Source organism: Camellia sinensis, chromosome 13 (assembly GCF_055761805.1).
Source record: "Camellia sinensis isolate YWXY chromosome 13, ASM5576180v1, whole genome shotgun sequence".
Lineage (NCBI taxonomy): Eukaryota > Viridiplantae > Streptophyta > Magnoliopsida > Ericales > Theaceae > Camellia > Camellia sinensis.
The window spans coordinates 27204965-27217006 of record NC_138973.1 but is presented as its reverse complement, the minus strand read 5'-3'; the positions used below and the strand labels follow the sequence as shown (position 1 = coordinate 27217006).

The 12042-nt window shown below is 30.9% G+C and overlaps 1 protein-coding gene across 6 annotated transcripts; it reads right to left on the bottom strand.

Moving 5' to 3' along the window:
* Positions 1 to 409: 409 nt before the first annotated feature.
* Positions 410 to 5631, bottom strand: HSFA2 (heat shock transcription factor A2). 6 transcript variants are annotated; one of them, XM_082903792.1, is made up of 5 exons: positions 5154 to 5631; positions 3734 to 4530; positions 3482 to 3548; positions 2061 to 3367; positions 410 to 1963 (listed from the first exon to the last, which is right to left on the bottom strand). In XM_082903792.1, the coding sequence occupies exons 1-4, from the start codon at positions 5448 to 5450 to the stop codon at positions 3314 to 3316; spliced, it is 1215 nt and encodes a 404-aa protein (XP_082759918.1). In that variant the 5' UTR covers positions 5451 to 5631; the 3' UTR covers positions 410 to 1963; positions 2061 to 3313. The 6 variants fall into 6 exon arrangements, with proteins under 6 accessions (XP_082759918.1, XP_082759917.1, XP_082759921.1 ...); XM_082903791.1 differs by having other exon boundaries at positions 410 to 840; XM_082903795.1 differs by having other exon boundaries at positions 410 to 840; positions 3636 to 4530; positions 5154 to 5580.
* Between the last annotated feature and the right edge of the window lie 6411 nt (positions 5632 to 12042).

The window sequence follows — 12042 nt, the reverse complement described above, 5'->3', positions numbered from 1 at the left end:
TAATCAAAAATCGGATTGAAGACCATCATGATAAGGTTAGACAAATCTAAGAACGATTTTATGATAAATTAAATTTGAAAGATAGAATTCCCAAAATAACCATCATGGCATACCATAACATGTGATTTTTTGAGGATATAGATTGGGGAATAACTAATCAAGTTATTTTCCAAATTTTAGATCCAACCCAATAGATAGATTATCCAATGATCATCAAAGCAATGCTCTCATGGATAGTAAAAGACTTTCGATGGAGCAAATATTTTACTTTATGGATCTCCAGCACTATTGGTTGGTGAGAACGAGAACATTTTTTTTCAACCATACCAGATTTGGTATCTTAATTAAAGAAACTGAAGATTTTGAATTTGAAGATGATTATTCAGATGAAGATTACCGGAGAGAGCGATTGAAAAATATCCAAAAACTTTCTTTGACAGAATATTGGATAGACAGTCTAATATCTGTTTCACAAGTAGCGTCCAACATCCATGGCTCAGCAAAATTGCCATTCATGGTTACAGATGGTAGAATATTATTTGTAACTCATTTTCCCATAACATATCAAAGGTCTCCTACACAAATTAATGAGGCTCTTGACATGTTAATAAATCTCAAAAAGAGAAATAATTTGAATCTTCCGTTGAAACTAGCCATGACTGCGGATGATGTAGAACATTTCCGGAATGAGCAATACAGCCAAGATCCGGATTCCCCTCCATCAGAGACTGATGAAGAATATCACAATCTCATCAACAGGATGGAAACATAGTGGACCCCACTATCAAATGCAGCTGTCTCCTGATCGACTCCAACCTTATCCAGGACACGTGGAGCAACCTGCATTATTAGGCGGAAAGTGATCAGCCACATTTTTTCAGCCGACACTACACGACAAATTAGCTCAGCCAAAACTTATCTACAATAGTCTATCTCTTTGAAAACCGGGGAGAGTAGACAGTGTGTATCAGTGTAATAATTGTAAAAACTGTAGCAAAGAGCAAATAATTGTAGTCCTTCTTTTGTACTTATTTTTGTCTCTTTGTATTTACTTTTAGGTAAACTTTTCAAAAAGCCTATGACTAGGCTTGCCTAAAGAGTTAGAAATTTTGCAACTTTTGAACGTAAAATCTTGCAATGTTAGATATGGAGTTAGATAGGCATTAAGTTATATTTTGTTTATATTCATCTCTTGTAAGTCTATATATTGGCCTTTATGCCAACATAATAATGTATGTAAATTCTCTCCATATTCTCTTAATCTTTGAACTTCCTTCTTTCTGTACCTTAATTCCATAACTCCACCATAATTCCTTAATAAAAATAGTAAAAAGCTCATTTCCTTTTTAGTTTTGTAATTGGTATCAGAACTTGGTGAAGAGCTTTTGAAAACAAGATCAATGTATGTAAGTATTTCTATCTATATATAAATTTTTGATATATATATAAGTTTGTATGGTGTGTTTTATGTTATAAAAAAATAAAATAAAATAAATAAATAAATAAATAAAATTAAAAATAAGGATATTCTGATCTATGCGAAAATTTAAATACTGAGCTTGATTGTATAAGTGTCATCTGCTAATATTACTCATTTATAGTTTTTTATTTATAATAAAATTAAAAAAAAATTATGAATAACACAATTTTAAAATAAAAATAAAGAATTCATGTCAAGTGAAAGAAGCCTTGAGAAAATTCATGGAAAGATAATGAGTTGATAGTAGTAGGGGAAGAATTCCAACAGTATCAAGAGCATCCAGAAATATGTATTAGAAATTGGTGACAAGATTGTGAATTCTTTAAATCATCCACATGAAAAAAGAGTTTTATAGCCACTGAACTGGCCGTACTGATTGTGAATTAGGTCTGGTATATATGCATCGCAAATTGGCCAATACACAGAGCAATTTTCATTCCTACCGGTATGTCAAGATGTATCAGCATCAGGAAGCCAAAAAAACTGCCAACAATTTAAAACCATGAACTGAATTTTTTTTTTTTTGATCGAAACCGTGAACTGAATTGAGTTAAGGAAAGGATGGAAAAGGACTCCATACCTGGTGCAAAGAGAGAAACAGCATCAGAAACATGTGAGGTCTGATGAACATAAAAAACCAATGCTTAAACCCCAAGTTCCACAACTTTCTATACTTCTCTCCAGAACAAAAGAATGTGGTTGAAACTCAAGGATTATTAGAGTTCACTCCTGCTGTGACAATTTCGTTGAAATGTTCCTAGATGCTATGCTTCATGAGACATTTGTATATCCAGATTAGGCCAGGCAGAGCCTCCATGGACCAATCAGCCAACAGCATTTATCAACACCAATCAAAGCACATACAACTCGAGTACGATGGTAACTAACTTTTGGCTGATTTGCAAAGAACCTGCAAAATGCACCAGAGTACATCCTGCAGGGTCATAATACAGACAAGAAAATTTTGGTCTGAATTATTTCACCTTCTGTATTCAAAGCCTCACAACATTCAGCTATCTTATATGACCTCAGGTGTGACGGTCCAATTAATCTCTCACAACTGCCAGTCCTTAATTCCAGCAGTGAGCTTGCCATACCCTACAAACATACCAAAGCTCAAGCATGAGCTTTTCACATTCACATTATTCCCTTGGTACTCCTCGCTGCTAAGCATAGAATAGACAGGAAATCTTAGACATGCATAAGGTTGAATCACAGCTTCACGATCATTTCACTTTTGAGTGTGGAAGAGATCTTCTATTCAGTTTTAAGTCATGGTTTTAGATTACAGTAACGGGGTACATATATCAACAATACAGTTATATATCAGCCAATATCAAACTGTATAGGCTGCATATTGGTGCATATTGATATTAGATGTCTAAATTACTGATAAGTATTGGCCACTAGGATACTTATTGGCCGATATTTAAGTACCGCCTCCATAGAAGCCAGCATTTGAATTCAAACCTGCAAGTGCATCATCTATCTAGGTTTTGGAAACCATGTTAAATGATGATATCCAGTCTTGCCAACAATATAAACAATATCAGCAAACTAGTATCCAATCCAAGTGACCATATGTTTGTTCAAAAACTAGTGTCTAGTGGGAAATTTCTTCAGTTGGCAACAAATTCAGCAACAAACCTCTAAGCAAACTAAAATGGAAAATGAACAACACAGGTGAATAAGAGAACTTTTACTCTTAACCGTAGATGTTTCAAAATATCTTATTAAGTAGTTTTCATTTACATATATGGCAACTCTGTGCCATTTATGATACATATTTACAACTAAGAACGAATATATGCAGAAGATACCAAAAGCACGATTTCAGAAACACATCAAGGAATGTAACACCTCAAACTTCTTCGCTGGCGAGACCGCCTGCAAAATGGATCAACAAAAAATATAATCACAAGCACGGAAAACTTTCTTAAAATTTCAATATTAAAAAAAAAAAAAAAAAAAAAAAAAAAAAAAAAAAACTAATTTGATAACTGGAAATAATTGAAGGATACAGAAGAATAGAATCATTTCTTGGCCTCCTTGCAACTTCCACCATTCCCTGGTATATGACAAACCAAAACCTTATTAGCCACACACTTATTAGAAACCAACACAAACAACAAAAGTTAAAATTCACCAACCGTACCCACAATAGGAACGGTTATGGAGTTGCAGAGGCCAATTCAGCACACCAAATCACTAAAACCATTTCATCTCAGCAAAGCAAGTCTTCAAGGCATTGACCTGAGAAATCCCATCTGATCTACAAGCTCTTGTAGATCCTCGCCCCAATCTGCAGACGTTGTTGCCAAATCCTCTACTTCCACATCAACTTCCAATTGATTGCCCACCAACACTTCTCCCTCTTCATTCCCACCTATAACACCTTCAGTAAAGAATTCTTCCCACATAGTCTCACTAACATTATCCAAGTTGGTACCACTACTTGTTAAGATAGATTCAGGTTTCGGGTCTATATCACTGCTCGATTCGTTGTCCAATGCAGCAGAGAACAATGTCTCCATATCCGATTCAATATTCACCAGATCCTCCTGTTCTTGGCCAATCTCTATGGTGAATGATGCGACTTCTTCCAAATTCTCTACACTAGGGCTCATTGTTAGTCTTCTCTTACGCCCAATCTCAACGCCTCGCTGTTTTCTTTTCTGAAGATACTTTTCCATGTATTGCTGGACAAAGGAAGGGCTACTTAGGGCTTTGGCCAGGAAACTCATCATTTGATGTTGCTTTCTCTCCGTGTTTCGTATCCTTTCCTCCATTCCACTTACCTTATCCCTCGCATTCTGTTGCTGTTGTCTGAGCTTTACAATTTCCGCCATTAACATGTTGCGATCCCTCCTTAACCTTTCGAGTTCTTCTTCCATTCCATATTGACCTAACTCCACACAAGCCCCTACTTCTTGTTGCATGTTTTGCGCAACATTTCTTCGCCTCTTGATGGTTTTCAGGAGATGTTTCTGACCTCCCAGAAACCCTTCGTTCGCAAATTCCCATTGATCTGGATCAACTTTCTTGAAACCCTGCATTGCATGAATTTGGGGTTTATCAGAATTGCATCAATCTACGAACCCAGAATAGATAATTGGTTGATTCATATGATCACATGTAGTTTAGTGCAGGCATTAACACTCATGGGAATGAGATAAAAAAAAAAAATACTAAAAACCCAAAATTGAAAATACCAAAACAAGAAATGGAGCTAAAAAAAAAAAAAAAAATGAAACAAGGATCATAACAAGACTAATGAAGACATGTAATTTCATTATAGTCCCAAAATTACAAACAAAACCCTCAAAGCATTGATTTTTTGAACTGAATGACCTCAAACTCTGAATGAGCATATATGTTTTATGATCACAGGAGCAGAGCTGGATCCAAACGATAAAAATAAAAAAGAATTGAGCTAGCTATATACCATTTTCACAAAATCAAATAAAAACTCCTACTAAACTCAGAATATAAAACACAAAAATGCAAGAAAGTATTATCATCTTTGGTGCAAAAATGAAAAAACAGTCTATGAAACATTTTGTCAAACATGAAAACAACCCAATTGAATTCACATGAAATTAATAAGTTCCACGTTTTTCATTTCTAGCATTTGGGTTTGAGAGAGTAATAATAATGTACTGCGAGTACTTACATAGGTATTGAGCTGGCGAATGAAGCTAGAGAAATTGTTGTGCTTGAAGTACCTAGGAAGCAGAGTCGTAGAAAGCTTGTGAGAGTCCCAAACGACGAAGCTATTGCGAGCTCTGCTCCACGAGACAACCGAATCAGAAGAAGGGTCTTCTACCATTTCAAACGTCTTGCTGAGAAACGGAGGCGGACCCACATCGTGAAGCCCCTCCATAGGCCTCGGCGACGAAGAGGACGACAAGCTCGACGACGACGATGATATAACCGTCGTCTCTTCTTCCTTCACTATCACTACTTCCATTTTCACACACACAGGGACAGAGTGAGATAGAGTGTTTTTCTGGGGAGTAGAAGAGAGAGAGTGTGATATATATGGAGGTGGAAGAGAAAGTTCTAGAGAAAATGAGAGAGGAGGAGGAGTTTAGAGAGAGAGGGGGGGATTAGGGTCTTTGTCGGGATTTGCACTTTCTGACAAGTTTCGTAGATTTGTCTTTGGGCGGTCAGAACAGGAGGAGAGAGTGTGGGGCTCACCTTAGTGTAAAATGTGTGGGGTCCACAGAGTCGCTACGTGTTTTCTGATGATGAAATTCTAGAAAGTTCGTTAGGTTTCTCGGAGAAGAAATGTGGAAGTTTGAGATTGGATTATTTTAATAATTTTTTAATTTTTTTTATTAAAAATAAGAAGAAAAAAATTATTCAAATTGTTTGGTTTTAGTTTTAAAAAAATACCTTTCAAAAAATTTTATTTTGTTATTTTTGGTATTTTTTATTTTTAATAATTTTTATAATATTTTAAGCAATTTGTTTAATTTTTAAACACACTTAACATAGCTTTTTTTATTTTAATTTTTTAAAAATAATTTTCAGAAAATTTTATTTTTCGTATTTTTTTGTTTTTAATGTTTTTTTTAATATTTTAAACAATTTTTTTAATTTTTAGGCACACTTAACATAACAGTCATGATAGAGACTCCCCACAAAATACAACCCTAACAATTTTCAAAATGATCTGGACTATTCATGTCACTGTCAGAGATAGAAAAAAAAAATTCAAACACATCAATAGCCAATACAGTGGTGTGGGTCGTGAAGGTCTTCCTTTGTGAGAGTCTCAAATATTTTCCAAATATAAACACACTTAAAAAATATAATATTTATGAAAAAAATATTTAAAAAATTCACTAAGTACCAAAAATATAAAAATTTAGTACATTTTTCATATTTTTGTGTATTTATTAATTTTTTAAAATATTTTTTCATAAATATTTTACTATTTAGATACATATAAGGAATGTGCATTTAAAAAAATATAAAAAATTGCTTAAAATTTAAAAATTATTTACTAAAAATAAAAAAAATACGAAAAATAAAAAACTCAATTTTCAAAAAACTAAATTTAGAAAACTAAAACCAAACACGCTGAGTATGTTTGAAAATGATTTTTTTTTCATTTTAAAAAAAAATATATATATATATATATACATAATATTAAATAATGAGAAAATTTTATTTTAATAAATTTTTAATTTTTTTATTAAAAATAAAAAGAAAAATTAATATGTTTGAAAATAAATTTTTGATTTTTTTTATTTAAAAATAGGATAAATTACAATTACTGTTACGACCCGCTCTCCGTACTCAAGGGTTAAACATCATGATAGCCAGTAACTGAAGTTACCTCCGGCCAATTCTTAAACAAATAAATAAATGTGAGCGGAAGTAATATTTAAGTGAGAGTACCAAAATAATTATTGGAGTTTCTATTTTTATTACAAAATTTATTAATCAAAAATGTCGATATTTACATATAAAAATATCATAAAAGTGCTGTGTGTGTCTATTCCACAGCCTAGTGTCTAAGACTTTTCAAAATCTATTTCCGAATTGCATTATTTTCTAAAAATTGGCAAACAGTTATAAGCACATGACAGAGTGAGAAATATTATAGCAAGAGTATAAGAAACACAAAATAACCATAGTTAGTTATGTAACTAAAATATTTAAGATAACTTAGTCTGAACAAATTATCATTTAAAGAGCAAAACTGAGATTATGTAAATAAATAACCATAACCACAGTATTGAACAAAACGGAACAGAGGTCACAAAAGTGACAGTCAGAACAGAGACACGGATTCAATAGGTGACTCGTACGGATTATAGAAGTGGCTCCCACAATAGTGTAGTACTTATTTAAAGGGCCATAAAGTGACCAAATACAAGCCAGTGATTATTTAAGTCTCCCAAGGCGTGGGACTCCCGTAGTGATACCTACAAAACATAATTGTTTATAAGGTCATAGTCAAATATTCTTTAAAATATAAACAAACATATCTATGGATTTCATTTTAAACAAATAGAGTTCAGAAATTAATCCACGTAATTGAAATATTAATATAATTTATAATAATTTATAAAACATAACTTGTATAAAATAAATATAGTAAGTCAAAACATACGTAAAATATATTATGGTAACTCAAGATATAATATAACTCACTTTAAAATTAATACCTTATACTTTTTTTATTACCAAAGACTCTTTCGACTTTCATTATTTTCATTTCATTTTTTTCCTCTTATTTTCCCCCAATTTTTCCTTTCTCTCTTTTTTTCCTCCCTTCCTCCCTTCTTTTCCTTTTTCTTTCTTTTCCTTTCCAGGGGAATCACCGCGCGCACGTGCCCCGTATATCTTCAAAAGATTTGATTCATAAATTATATAAATTTATATTTATTTTTAATAAATATTTAAAATAATTATACTTTAGTTTAATTTTTTAATATACCTATATAAGTAAATAAATTTTTAATTAAATTACATTCTATCATATACCAACAGAAAATTAATTACTTATTTTACTACCACAATCATTATTATTATTATCAATATTATTATTTATTTACTCTGACTTTTATATTTATTTATTTACTATCTTAATTCTAATTTGACCCAACTAGTTTTTTAATTTCATATTTCTGTTAATTTGGCCCTAAATAATAATCTCTAATTAATATCATATTTGATAATCTAATGTCAAATTAGATTCTGTATTTATTATTATTTATTCAATAATATATCATCACATACAACCATTGTTATCCCAGATAGGCAACCCAAGAGGAGGGGTGAATTGAGTTATTAAAAATTTCACAATATTAAAATTAACACAATATTCAAAATTTTAACAAATAAAAAAAACAGAATAATAATTATCAATATAAAAGTAAGAGAGATAGAGATAGAGAGAGAAAATAAAACACTACGATTTATAGTGGTTCGGCACGCCAAGCCTACGTCCACTCCCCAAGGAACCTCCTTGAAAATTTCTTTACTATCAATTGAATAAATACACCACCAAGCTTGTGGATTTGGCACAGGACTTACTCTTATCTATTGAGCCTCATTCAATAATAAAATGTCTTACCCTTACAAAATCTTTCACAAAAATAAGGAATAAGAATAAGTGGTACTTAAACTCTCTTTTACAATAATTCTCTCACAAAGAGTAGATATGAAAGTGTAAGAACAAAGGCTAGACTTAGATCTGAAAGTGAAAGAGCAGAATACAATGTACTCAGAATTTTGGAGCTTAAGAAAATTTTCTCTTCAAGTTCTTGATTTTTCTCCGCACACAACACTTCTATTTATACACAAAAATATATCCATTGGACGCTCCTTGCTGACATCATGGCTTACATAAGCACGCTCCTGACGTCATGACTTACATAAGCACGCTCTTGATGTTATGGCTTACATAAGCACACTCTTTGATTTTAAATAGTCAGCAAATGTTAATAATTAAAAAGATAAAAGTAAGACTAATTTTTTATTTTCCTTTTTTTGTTTTTTTAAACATGAAGTCACCGTTTTTGTAGACAATTTAATACAAAATTCACAACTTTCAAACAAACAAATGATTTGTTCCATCTTGTTTATAATATATATATATATATATATATATATATATATATATATATATATATATATATAACTCCATTTTTTTCTTCTTATTTGATTATAATATGATATAATCAACATAGTGTAGTGTAATATGATATAATCAATGTAGTGTAAAAAGTTTAATAGCGCACGTGATGTATTCTATTTATATTATATGCATTATATATATAATGTTCTAATCAAATATTTGCATACAGAAAAATCTCTTTAATAATATTTCTGATGGATCTGAAAATATATGCTCTCTTTAAAATATTGCATATGTTGTAGAGATTTTAAACTAAATATATCCTACTACTACATTTGGATATATCACATTTGTCAAAAGAAGAGAACTCATTAATATCACATTTGTCAAGATAATACAACCAATCAATCATTTTTGTCAAAATAATATAATTAATCAATTTTAATTTTGTCAAAAAGTGAATAGTGATCGGCCTAAATTTTCAAAAAGTGAATAGTAAAATTTTCAAAAATATTTTTATTTAAATAATATTTAACAAATATATATATTTTAAAAAGATAATATTTTCTGTCAAATAAATATGGATATTAAAAAAGATCCAAATTGTTACAAATAATATTTTAGATATCATCAAAATTAAATAATATGATTAACAACCATAATACTAGTATAAAATTTAAGAGACAATTTATATTTTCGGGTTGTTACAAATACACCCTCGAGATTTTTTTAAAATACAGATTAGCCACTGTGATTTGAAAAATTATAAATACCCCCTTATTAAAATTTTTTATTTAACTATATTAATTGAAAAATAAAATTTATAATTACTCTCCTATATAATAATAAAATTAAATAAATTATTAATTGAAATAAAATTTTAATATCATTAAAAACTATTAATTAACTTAATGATTTATTAATAAAAAGGGTAATTTGTTGTGAAATTAAAAATCACGAGATAAAATGTAATTTTTAAAATTATAGGGGAGATTTGTATTTTAATAAAATCTTAAAAAATATAGTTGTAATTTATTAAAAAAATATATAATATTAAATAATGAAAAAATGTTAATTTACTCTTTGAAGGTGTCATGTTAAAAGTCCAATCGACAGACAATTTGATACTTTTCCATATAAAAGCTTCAAAAAGAAAAAAGAAAAAATGAGTGAGATTTCTAATTTTGGAGACTTATATGACCTCCAAAATAATTTATACTGTTTATGTTTTTGTTTATATTTATGTTTTTATTTTTATTTTTAATTTTTATCTCTTTCACATGGAGCAATGATAGAGACCCCTTTGTGGAGGACCCCACAACCCCTTTTGTGATCCACACCATTCATGATGTGGACTCCACACATACATGAGTGGACCCCATACATCATGAATGGTGTAAATTAATAAGAGAGTTATGGAGATCCGTCTGACTCATATTTTCTTTCACATGAGTAGATTTTAAAAGTAACGGGAGTTTTTAAATTTGAGAGTCTCAATCATTATTGTAAAAGCTTCCCAACCAATCTTGCAAAAGTAGGATAAAATAAAAAAAAGTTTTTTTTAACTTTTTAAGTATTATAGATTATGCCTTAATGTGGGCAGTTGGATTACAGCTGAGATGGCGGGTCCCAGTGTATGTAGTAGTCCCTTCTAGTGCCACGTGGGGGCCTGATCATGTTGATGATGGATTTATCACCGTGGGATTCTCCCCTATCAGCATTTCTTACACTCATCCATATTTATTTGGAAAAATGCTTGGGAGCACTAATTAGTGCTCCCACTAATTAGGTGGCAGTGGGTCCCGTCATTAATGATGTGATGTTTTGGTCTTGGGGTTGTGTTTTTTTTTTTTTTTTTTACTTTTTTAATGCATTAGTGCTATTAGTGGTGATATTTTTAGTGGGATGAATCATTGTTGATTTATTTGAAAAACAACAATGATTCATCCCCTTTTCCTTCTACCCCTTTGACCCCCTCTCTCTCTCATTGGTTACATTTTCTTTTTCTTTTTTTTTTTTTTCTTACTCCTCCAATCACCACTCGCCACGTGACAAAGGGGGTGAGGGGGTAACCCCCAAAAGGGGGTCCCAAGCATTATTCTTTGAAAAAATTACAAAGTTTCAGGTTTGAGCTTTATGACAAATAAATCATAATTTTTTAACTCTAAGTACTTTTATACTGTGTTTAGTTGGAGATTTAAGGAATGATTTAAAAAAAAATTAAAAAAATATGAATAAAATATATTTATATTTCACTTAATTTCATATATTTTTTCTCTTTTCTTTTTTAAATTTCTCTTAAAATCTCTCAATTAAACACAATATTAGTGATGAAGTCTGCTTTTTAGTTAGGAAAATTAATAAAGAATCAAAGCCACACAAGACTCTTTCAGCCTAACTCCTCTGCACGCAGTCCGGATTCTCTGGCCCTTCTTTTCCTCTCATATACCCCTTTTCCAAGCCCTTTACCGGAAACTTTCTTCTCCATTTTGCTTCGATTTCGTCACTAGAATTCGAGTGATTTTGGCCGCAATTGTTCTTCCACTCCAACAGTCTCTTCTATCGATTCAAAAGCATTGCGCCGCCTTCTACTCTACTTTGGGTAGAATGAGAAAATAAGAGAGTGGGTACGGATATAGGCGTGGGTGTAAGGGATTATAGATTACAAAAATAAATATTATGGGCTTATTTTATTCAAAAATAATTTGGACCACTAAAAGAAAAGTTCTAATAGAGCATTAATTTATTTTTTTCTTCCCTCTTTTTTATCTTTTACTTCACTTTGTTTCTTTTTTTTTTTTTTTTTATTGGTTGACAGCTCATTAGAGCTATCCTTTTGCAGCTCTAATTAGAGCTCCGGAGCATGACCCTATTTTATTATCAAAAGTTTAAGAGATGGTAGACTAATTATTCCTTTAAAAATTAAAGAAAAATTATCAATAGGTTTTAATAGTTGGATTTAATT

What these genes read in the sequence shown, in the direction of transcription:
- HSFA2 (XM_082903792.1), bottom strand. Translation starts at nt 5,450, where the DNA reads ATGGAAGTAGTGATAGTGAAGGAAGAAGAGACGACGGTTATATCATCG. An exon ending in TTCGCCAGCTCAATACCTAT is followed by an intron (nt 4,531 to 5,153) that starts GTAAGTACTCGC and finishes CATGCAATGCAG; the next exon opens with GGTTTCAAGAAAGTTGATCC. An exon ending in GTATCCTTCAATTATTTCCA is followed by an intron (nt 3,368 to 3,481) that starts GTTATCAAATTA and finishes TCCATTTTGCAG; the next exon opens with GCGGTCTCGCCAGCGAAGAA.